This window comes from Vigna radiata, unplaced genomic scaffold (assembly GCF_000741045.1).
Source record: "Vigna radiata var. radiata cultivar VC1973A unplaced genomic scaffold, Vradiata_ver6 scaffold_167, whole genome shotgun sequence".
In the NCBI taxonomy this organism is placed as follows: domain Eukaryota; kingdom Viridiplantae; phylum Streptophyta; class Magnoliopsida; order Fabales; family Fabaceae; genus Vigna; species Vigna radiata.
Window position 1 is genome coordinate 198,294 of NW_014542360.1, and position 11,389 is coordinate 209,682.

The 11,389-nt window shown below is 32.4% G+C and overlaps 1 protein-coding gene and 1 long non-coding RNA gene across 4 annotated transcripts; both read right to left on the bottom strand.

The window, feature by feature from the left end:
- Positions 1-285: 285 nt before the first annotated feature.
- LOC111240837 lies at positions 286-2,548 on the bottom strand. Its single transcript, XR_002666447.1, has 3 exons — positions 2,354-2,548; positions 2,115-2,208; positions 286-417 (listed from the first exon to the last, which is right to left on the bottom strand). It is a non-coding gene; the product is annotated as an uncharacterized LOC111240837 (long non-coding RNA).
- A 4,776-nt stretch (positions 2,549-7,324) lies between these two features.
- Positions 7,325-10,088, bottom strand: LOC106779697 (WAT1-related protein At5g40240). Of its 3 annotated transcripts, none has more exons than XM_022776668.1 (8): positions 9,834-10,088; positions 9,657-9,719; positions 9,380-9,493; positions 9,036-9,270; positions 8,746-8,832; positions 8,479-8,630; positions 8,236-8,376; positions 7,325-7,554 (listed from the first exon to the last, which is right to left on the bottom strand). In XM_022776668.1, the coding sequence occupies exons 1-8, from the start codon at positions 10,025-10,027 to the stop codon at positions 7,542-7,544; spliced, it is 999 nt and encodes a 332-aa protein (XP_022632389.1). In that variant the 5' UTR covers positions 10,028-10,088; the 3' UTR covers positions 7,325-7,541. The 3 variants fall into 3 exon arrangements, with proteins under 3 accessions (XP_022632389.1, XP_014523350.1, XP_022632390.1); XM_014667864.2 differs by having other exon boundaries at positions 8,746-8,904; positions 9,834-10,087; XM_022776669.1 differs by having other exon boundaries at positions 8,746-8,904; positions 9,380-9,485; positions 9,834-9,901.
- Positions 10,089-11,389: the final 1,301 nt, after the last annotated feature.

Sequence of the window (11,389 nt, forward strand, 5' to 3'; positions counted from 1 at the left end):
TGTAATATAGAATTCAAATTATAACATCACAGTCTTTATAAAAAGAATCGCATTTTATTTGACAATTTTTTATTATAGAATATTTAACAATTATTTGTAAACTTTGTGAACAGTTTTATAATAACAATATCCATAAGGAAAAAGACTCGTGTTGAATTGCAAAATGATAGTTGTGACATTCCAAAAATTTATATGATGAATATAATTTAGAAGGACTTAGCATTATAATATGATAAAACAGTTTAAGGATGTAAATAAAGTCATAGTGTTTACAGTCATCCCAAAAGAGGCTATAAAATTAAAACTTTATATACATAGAAGTCTCTCAAAATAAAGGAAATGCCTAAGAACAATCCTAAGAGCTAGGTGTATCTTCTTCATTCTCCAACGCTTGTTCCAAGGGTACATCATCAGCTTCTGCTCACATCCAAAGTTGGATGATCATTGCAAAAAAAAAGACAAGCACATACAAAGCATAAACAAACAAGCAAGTGTAAGCTAGGTTTCTAAAAGCATACAAGTTAATTCAAATCAATCTAATATAATATAAAACATTCACACATATAAACATGCAAGTCAACATTTTCCATAAGCATAGAAATTATATTCATACAAGTAACTAAATCCTGTTATAACTCACTAGACTCGTCCAGACTTAGAATGAATGTCGATCTGGGGCAGGTTGTGCACTTGTGGTGGCCTCTACTACCTTGCAAGGCCATTGACAATGGGTTTCACCCTATAACACACAAGGTTAGTCCTTTACCGCGCAATAGGCCTTCCAAGAAGCGCCTACCCTAGGACCTCCCACTACTCTCACCACATGCGTCAATCCTCTCTAAGTGAGAATGAAAGACCATTAGAGTGTTGGGATAACCCCCATATGAAAGCCTCTTACATTCATTTTAAACACTAAGTTGATCTCACCTAGAGATCTTATTTTGATACCATTCACAACATTCAATCAATTCATAATCCCCTCTTGTTTCATCAAACATAAAATTTTATAGTCATCTAAGTGTATTCATGCTATATTAACTCATAACAAACCCATATATCATCAGCCAAACAAAGCAGAAGAAGAAGGAATCAAAACAGGGTGTTCCACAACTGGGCTATGAATGTTTCCACACCCTGTGGATTTAGCTTGAGAAAACAAAAGGCAAAACAAAGAGTTTCACAAGTGAGTTGTGGTTTTTATCACAACATGTGGATATACGTCAGGAATTGCAAAATTGAAACAGAGAAATCCACAAGTAGATTGTGGATTTTTCCATAGGTTGTGGAATTGTGCAGAATAGAAACTAACCTCTCATAGATACACTTTAAATCTCAACTTGGACACTTTCCTCCTACATTCTATTGACTCTAAGATCTCCTATGCACCAAGCTACATGGAAAAACACTCTCCTAACTCATATTTGCTACCTCAATCCAATTTAATTACTATAAACCACTAAAACTCAATTAAACCTAATTCTATACTTTTTAACCCAAATTTTCTGCAACTAACAGCTTGAACAAGTTTTAATAGACTTAACAACAGTCCCCAAACCATCACATTTATTCCATACCACTTAATTCATAATCTCACTAATGAAACCCTTGAAAATGAACTAAAAATCATGCAAAACACACTGAAAGGCTAACAACCAGTTCTACCTCAGAATTTTACTGTCATAACACTCAAACAAGTCTTATTCTGCTTACTAAGGTTGCCCCAACAGCCCATTCCTACCCAGAACTCCTTTCCCTCAATTTCACTACCTCACTTCCTCTCAAATGACTTAGAACTCTACCTAAACACTTGGCTTTTGATCAAATTAACAATATAACAAAATTTTCCTCCTCAACCACTTCTAACATGTCCAATCCAAGCAATTTAACACATTCACATTCAGTTCATAGTATCGCACATGATTCATATCAATTCATAAGCATCAATTTAAGATTTCATAGTTTGACATACAAGACATGCTTAACTCAACATGCAGAATTTTCAGTTCATAGTTCACATATTCATAATACACATAGATCCCAAGCAAAATCCCCAAATTCATGCAACCATAAATTCCCAAAATCAGAAAGGAAGGAAAAACCTAAGCTTCCCTTACCTCTAGTCAAGTAGTGCAGTAAACAAAACCCCTTTTTTTAGCTCAAGAAAACCCTCAAGCACGCCCCTTTTCACTTTCGGAAGTGCTTGACCACCTATGGATCATCAATTGATGATGGAGAGTAAACTTTAGAACTTAATCGAAACTAAAATTGAAAGGATGCACAATGGGTTACATGCAATCAAATTTATTTCATGATCAAAGCCCTAAAATGAACTGAAAAGAGGAAAAACACTTACCAGAGGAAGAACGCTAAATTGATCGGTGGAAAACGATGATCTTGTCTCACAGATTGTTTAGACGGTGTTCGTTTGGAACAAAGATGAAGTAGGAAAGAAAAATTCTAGAGAGAAAGAGGAGAAAAATAGAAGCTTGTGTTTTTAGAGAGATGGAGATTTTGAGAAATGAAGGGATGAGTTGCGTTTTGGAATTCTATAAAGTGCTCAGTCCCTTTAATTGAGACATTTGTCCTTCCCCTTTCACGTGTCATTTTCGGAGGTTGACATTAGTTTGGTTTAATTTGAATTTTTTTATTTTATTAAAATTGAATCAAAACTAAAATGCGTTTGATTTTTATGTTTAATTTGACTTACTTTTAAATAAAAGATCGAATTAAACACAACCATAAACACTTTTAATATAAAATAACGATGTAAGACTTGACTTATTTATGTTAAAGATGTGATTTTAAAGTAAATTAAAGAATGAAAACTTAATTTTGTTTGAAAAAAATGTCTAAATAATTTTAAAACACTTCATTCTATGCTTAAATTAAAATTTAATTTGTTAAAGTAATTAATTCTTTTTGTCAATACATTAAACTATTGTGAAAATAACATGAGATAAAGTAAGATATTATCTTGTCAAATTTTATTATGACATTTATTTGAGACTTATCTCTATTACCATATTACCTTAGAGTATAAGCTTTTGGAAGTTAGGAGTAACAACTCAAATAATGCCCTAGGTTGAGAAAAGATAATAAAGAATGATTTATGTGTTTACTTTTTAACCGTTTTGATTAATGAAACTTTTTTGAGAAGTTTTTCAAAAGAAAATTAGACATACTCTAATAGTTTAGAGTGAGCTAATATGAAATAATATCTTGTTATAATTTGTTAGATGATATATTTGTTTGTAAAAGAAGAGTCTCACTCTATTAAATTCTTCTTCTAAAGTCACTTAGTAACATTAAAATTGAAATGTTTTATTTTCTCATTAAATTATTATACACACTATTACGATCATAAAGAGCTATACGACCTCATAAGTATCTTATACCTTAAATTATCACATTTATTAATTTCATATATGCACAATTGAGATTGATTAGTGTTGTATACACTTGTGCACACAATATATAATATTATGTATATCTTATCTCGTTACATATATTAATTTCATATGCATTTCCTCTACATAATGTTATGTTTATATAAGCATATATAAATGTTGTTTGGGCAGACACAAATATATTGTTTGGAAAAGATGACCTTACTTAAGCGACTTATGTTCATTAAAAAAAGGAAAGACCCTTTGCTCATGCTATGAACTTATTGTGTGAGCAACATTATATATCACTTAAGTAAACTTATATCACTTAAGCGAATCTAGTTCTAATGGAGAGAGAATTAATTCAATATCTCTCTCAGCTCACCAGCTACTCATCACACGAGTAAACAAAATTCGAAATGAGAGAAAATAAACCTTAAGTTTCCCCAACTCAAATGTACACAATTACTCGAACAAAATTGCCAAGACTTAGAGTACTATTTAAAACTCTTATCTTTCATTGTTTGAGTTATCATTATGACACATGGATGAAAATGCTTAGTGTTAGAAATTATTAACATCTAATTATTATCTATCAAAACCATAGAATACCAATTCAACCAAAATATGAACCATCAAAAGGAAAGAAAATAAAAATTAATTTTTCCAACTCAAGTATATATCATCGCTGGAGCAACATGACATTGCATATGCCACCAAAACCTAGAATACTCTCTAAAATTCCTATTCTTCATTATTTTAGTGGTCATTGCTATGTTTGGATGACGATACTTAGTGTGAGAAGTTATTATCATCCAACCATTATCTATTCTAAACTATAGAAATAACAATTCAACCAAAATATGAATCATCAACTCTCAAATAATTCTTTAAATTTGGCTTAAGGAAAGTAATTCACATTCTAAAAATTACAATACCAATTATCAATAAGCTCATACTATGTATCACTACCATTACATGAAGATTTTATTAAAAAAAGAAAAGAAAAGAAAAAGACAAAGGGATCATGCCAAATCCATGACAAAATTTCATTGTTCATATCACTAGTGCAGAAAGGGTTTTAGATGTCTGTTATTTTAGGATTTTAACGTCATATCTCGACCCGACGTCTTTATGGGTGATGTTAATGGGACGTCGGACTCTGCAGGTCCGACGTCGTTATAGACATCCGACATGTTCAACATCTACGGGCATGGCACTAACCGACGTCTACGGGCACTATCAAAACGTCTGACATGGCACCAACCGACGTCTAAGGGCACTATAGACGTCAGACATGGCATTAACCGACGTCTACTAAGTTTTCATCGTGTTTTAATTCAGTTTTCCTCGTGTCATTGGGTAGCGTAATAACACCTCCTTCCTTTTCTAGTTTCTCCGTAAGAAAAAATTGCGTCTTTTGGATCTCTTATGGCATTTCAACCCAAAATCGAACCTGGGTTGTTGCCTAGTTCCATTCCAACCGCTAAAGAAAAAGAATACGGTGACATGAAAACTAGGTAAGGACCTAGGTTTAGGTTGAAATGCCATAAGACATCCAAAAGACGCAAGCTTTTCTTACAAGGAAACAAGCAAAGGGAGAACGTGCACTACGCTACCCAAAGATACGAGAAAAACTGCACAAAACACAATGAAAACTCATTTTAATCGGTTCAAAAGAGAGATAATACAACAAAGACTACTTTAATCGGAGTAAAAGTAAGTTTAAACGGTTCAAAAGAGATAAAACTCACCTGGAAATGCAATGCCACAGAGAGAAAAGGCGATGGAAGACGATGAAGTGCGCGTAACAACTGGTTTTTTAATGTCTTATTTAACAGGAAATAAGACGTCTGTTGCCCTAGAGATCGATGTCTGTTAAGTCCCTGGCAAGTGTACCAGATCGTTATCAAGTAATATAAATGGTTAAGTCTGAGTATCGTTTTCCCAAAGGACTCTTAGGCCTTAACTTTCATGTAACCTAATCTTGTAAGACTTGAGAAAAGAATAATATTGGTGGTTTTATGCAAAGAACAAAAATAAACATGCAATGCAATTGATTCAATTGGTTTTGAGAACTTTGGATGAATGGTGTTGTTGGGGTTTACAATTTCATCTTATCCACTCTCATATATCTACTCTTCTTATTAAATTCACTTGTTTATCTAATTGTCATGCAAACTTTCTGAATTACCCTTAGCCCAATTCCTTGGTGAAAAGAGCCTATTACTAATTACCGGCTTGCTATCCCTAGCCTCCCCTAGTAACTAATAATGCAATGCGTGCTGAAGCAAATGCAATTGACCGTCCTATCTCTATCCCTAGGCGATAACACATAATCAAGGAATTTTCCACCAGTTCATGACATTATCGATAAAGACAAACAATGTTTATTGAATGAGTTAAACAATAAAAGCTTTGAGCGCAGATGAGAAACCAACAATTGATAAACAAATATATGACAAACATATGAAAATAAATAAGAATTTCAACATATGAGAGTTTCAAAAGATTACATTGTTCCCCAACAACAAAGGGTTTAGTTCACCATTGACATGGTGAAACTAGATGAAAATAATGAAAGAATGGAAAAAGCAAACCCTAGATTTGATAAGAAAGAGCCTAAGCATCCAAGAAATCTTCTCCAAGGTGTGTGGAATGGCTCTGGGCGTTCTCTCTGCCAAAAGAATCCCTATCTAATTCGCACTGGAGCTATATATAAGCCAAAAAAGATAACAGATAGATAACAGAAAGATTTACAGAATCTAGCTACAAAAACAGACAACCGCCCAGGCGCCTAATTCGACCGCTCAGCGGTTTGCCTCTAGCCGCTCTGGCCGCTTAGCGGTCAGTTTTGCCACTGAACTTGCCTCTAATCGCTGTGAGCGCTCAGCGGTCCATTCTGGCGCTCAGCGGCATGTTTGACCCTTCTTTTCATCATTTTTCTCCTTCTTTCATGGGTCTAAGTCCACCTTACTTTAATTCCATCTTTAATTCATCCAAAAACCCTGCAAAACAATGCAAAACAAGCATAATATCTCTAAAACCAACTTTGGACTCTCAAGAGACTCAACTTAAGTGTTTTACTTGATTTAGAGCTCATTCTAAGCCTTAAAGGGTGTGTTTTACTATCAACTTTAAGTATGAAAATAACGATTTTTAGACCGTTATCAACGTCTATTCTCGAAATACGTCGGGGACCTCACTAATGTGACATCCATTCGATTTAAAAATTAATATTCGTGGTATATATAGACGTCAGTTGTAGGGGGAGCCGACGTCTATAAGCGCATATAGACGTCGGGGTGGCGGGATCAGACGTCTAGATGGCAGAAAAAGAATCACTTTTCACCTACCTATCAGACATATAGACGTCGGTTGGAAGGGCCCTGATGTCTATAATATTATAGACGTTGGTGCCCCTCTTAACGGACGTCTATATGGTAGGAAAGACTGACTATTCACCTATCTGTCAGGCTATAAACGTCGGTTAGGAGAGGCCCCGACGTTTATAATATTATAGACATCGGGGCCCCTCTTAACTGACGTCTATATTACTAACTTATTTACGAAAATGCCACGAATCATTAATTTACGTCGGGTCACCGCTTAACTGACATCTAAAGGATGACGTAAAAAACCAATTCTACAATAGTATATACGTAAATAATACCTATTATGAAAAAAGAATTAAAAAAAAAACTAAAATAATTGAATGCAGACCACTTATATTATTCCCTTTAATTTCTTTCACATAAAACATTTCAAACCTTGAATTCCATATGCTAGAACAAATAATATTAAGAGATTTATTATTAATCCTTTTACATTTTAAAAAGTGCCTCTAAAACTTATTAGTGCTTTGTAGAAGTCCTTGTTTATTGTTGAAGATTTAGTATTGAGTTTTCTTGATCTATTCTTTTTCTTATAATTTGAGCTTACTCATAATCTTCTTCGGTATTAAAATTTTCTTTCTCATCAAACATATTAACCCATTAATACCAATTCAACTCTAATAATTTACACAATTTTAATTCATCTAGATAAAGTAATTGAATATATGTCATTAATCAACTCCCATTGTAGAGGTAGGTTGCCTTGCAAGAAATCCACTTTTAGTATCCAAAAGTTTCCAAGTAAAAGGTGATAAAATCTTCACAGGTTCAACCTGCACAATCAACATCTCCAATTGTTTAGGTTGCTTCTGTATTCTCATTTTTTGATTGATTAAGACAATTACTCTATCAAACTAAAAAGAATGTACAGAATAAAAAATAGAATAACGAATAACTTTGGTCAACATTTTGATAAAAAAACTATCTTGATTTGTTCATTTTTGTTTTCTTATGTAATCTGATTATTGATAAATAAACAAATATCGATTAACTAATAATATTAGAAAAAGAAACTTAGAACTGTAGAGAAATAAAATTGGAAAAAAGTGAAGAATTAACGACTTTAATATAAATTTATAGATACTTTTTGAAAATATTTTTATTTTTACTTTAAAATCATATCTCTTAACCTAAATAAAGTTGAAGTTGGATAAAAAATAAATTATATTTTAAATATGTTTTTAATATTTGAACTTTGATACAAAATTAAAATATGTACAAAATTTTGATATATTTATATTTCCACGTTTCTAAAAAACATGGTTTATACATCAAAATAATTTAACATAATAGAATTAAAAATTATATTAATTCATTTTTAAAATTTAAAAATTGAGATATATCAAAATTTTAAATATTACATAAAGTTTAAAGTTCCATATATGTACCATTATCTTTATAATAAAATAAAACCTATATAAAACCTTCTTCTCCATGTCAAATATTCAACCTACCTGTTCCTATCTTGCAACAAAGGAACATTGTGGCATGGTGACTCCAAGTTCTCAACCCCTATTGCAATCTCACTCTCCTCTTTCGATTTCCCCCACAATACGGCATAAAATCCAACCACGATTATAACCGCACCAATCAAACTGCAGAAAGTTCATAAGAAAATTTTATCACCAAACAAATTTAGGTGACATGCATCTACATGTTGATAATGGATTCTCTAATATGTAGCATTCAAATTTTACCTTCCAAGACTGAAATCATCACTAAGAAAGATTGCACCCATGAAAGCGGTGAAAATGATTGCCACAGGTTTGAACATAGAACAAAACAGAGGACCTGCTTTAAGGACGCACCATGTGCATAGTAGGTAACGTATCATTGTTGCAACTATTGCCTATCCACAAATATTTTTCATACCAACCTTAATCATTTATAAAAGTTAAAGCAAAAACACAAATGTAAATGTATTTCAGTGTTTCATTTTCATCTTGTTGGTTTTCATTTTCCACCTGATATAAAATGCCTATCAGCCCTATATCCAAGTTGAGTTTCCATTCAGTCGGATCCCTCACAGCAATTAAGGCAAATACTCCACACTGCATGGTTGAAGATAAGAGTTGGAAGAATACAATCACTGTTACATCAGGATATTTCTTTGCTACCGAAGCCTGAAAATTTAGCACCAAAAGGAAAAACTAACAAATCAACTGGTCTGATAAAATAACTTAAATTTCTTATAAACAAAAGCAAGCCATTTTTATTCATGGTAAAGAGTGTTTGATTGAAAGGGAAAAACAACCTGATATATGTACCACATGGAAGTAAAAATTGAATCTGCAATGCAGAATATCCCTCCTAAGATCCAATTTATCTGTGTTGAAAATTGAAGGATTTGGTTAGAAAAGTTAGTGGAATGTGTCTTAAAGATGAGTGGTCCCTTGTACAGTATCACAACAAAGGCTCCTGCAATTGATGCTATTGTTCCTAACACTTTAGCTTGGCTGCTTGAGTTCCTCCACCGTACTTCTTCCATCCTAAACCAACCATTCAATTTAGAAAATTCTTGTAGAAACAAGCATCCTAGCTAATGTTTATAATTTGAGTAGAACCAAGTCACAATTAGTACGGAAAAAAAAAAAAAACCTGAAAATGAGAGCAAGTATAAAAGTGAAAGCTGGAACGAGGTTAAGAAGGGCTGATGCAAGTGTCGGCGAGCTCAGTTCTATTCCAACATAAGCCATTATAGTTCCTGAACTCCTGCATAGTAAAAAGCCAAATCAGAAGATGAAAGCCCACGCGAATTAATAGAATCCGACAAAAATACATTATAAAAGACAAGCAAGGAATCCAAATTAGTGATGAGGAAAACACAAAATATGATAATTAACAAGCAAATGCAAATAGAAAAAGTAACACTAACCCAAAGAATGCAAGCAGAAAGAAGCTGCAGAGTGCAGAGAACGTGAGAGGAGGACGTTCTGACCTATTCAATGGAAAAAAGGGTAAAGGGTAAGAATTATAGAAAAGAACTTGTGTTAAACTTTGAAACAAAAATGGTGTATAATATATGTTTGGTTGAATGTAAGAAAATGAGAACCTATGGAGAAACAAGGCAAAGGGAAGAAGCAAGATTGTGGAGAGTGCAAAAGAGTAGACAACCATGACATATTTGTTGATATCATCAATCATGGCAACTTTGATTACCACCATGCTGCCACTTTGAGTTAGCATAGCTGCCATCATTCCCACAAATGGCAGTAATTTGCCATTTCCATTGCCCAATCCTGCCATTTCTTTCTAACTCTCTCTCAGCCACTAACACCTTTTCTCTATCTCATATCATATCTCTCTTAGTCTCACCACTTTTGCTTTATATAACATCAGTTTTGTATACCTTCTATAAAACCACCACAAAACTACAAATGTACAGTATTTCTCAAAATAAATAATTGACTCCCATATTTTGTACTTCAGTTCAAGATAACTGTTAAGCAACGTGTCGGCAATACAATTGGCTTGTTTCCTTTTAAACAAAGTTTTGAATTTAATACTGTTGAAAATCATCTTTTTCAATCTTTCTCTTAAAAGTTTACGTATGTAATTTTTATTATTTTTTATTGATACGAGATTTTTAATACATTTTCATATTATATTACGATAGTGATAATTTGATATTTAATTAATAACAAAATTTATTAACATACATTTTTAATACATTTTTTATAGGATATGATGAATAAATTTTAAACTTAACTTAAATTTATAACATTGATTTTTAAAGTGAATATTTATTATTTTTAATTAAAAGTCTCTTACAGAGTCTTTCACACCACGAATCATAATGGATTATATAATAAATATATTAGATAATAACTGTTGTTAATATAAACTTTTTAAATAGTTAGATATCATAAAGAATTTTTATAAAAGTAATAAGTTTGTAAAAATAAAATTTTCATCTATTTCTATACTATAAATTTATCTTATATGTTATCTATATTCATTTTCTCCAATCATTCGTAGAAAAAAAAAATGTGATTCTTTTTCTCAATTTTGATAGTTAAGGGGAACCAAACAACGTCGCCTTCACTCTTCTGTTGTTTTCTGTACCCTCTTCCTTGCATTCACTGTTCTAGAAATTGGTGCAAAGTCAGATTACACTTAACTTCAAACGTGCTCCATTAATTTTGAAAAAAAAAGACATTGCAAGTGGTGTGTTTTTAGTTTTCATCGAACCCACAGTCTAATTTGTTACCTCAAAAATGTGATGTCATGTGCATGAAACGAAAACGGATGATAGGATGGTAGTATTCTTTAATAAACGACAAGTAATTGATAATTATGTATACAAATACTAGCACAATTATTATTTAACAGTGTACCATACAATAAAATAAAATCTAGAGGCTAGAAAATTGTTGGGTTATTGGACTCCTTTCCTATGTGGAGAATAGGTTCAAATAGTGTGGTCCATTATGTTTCATTAGGTTAAAATGAAATGGGTCAGATTAGTAGAGTACAAAAGAGTCATTTGAAAAGAGACAAAAGTCAAGTGAGAAGAAAAGAAAGAAAGAAAGTCATTCCCGCATAACCCTAAACCTGCATTAATGTTTTCGTCGCTGTGAAGTCGTTAACCGTTGGATCAAGCTGATA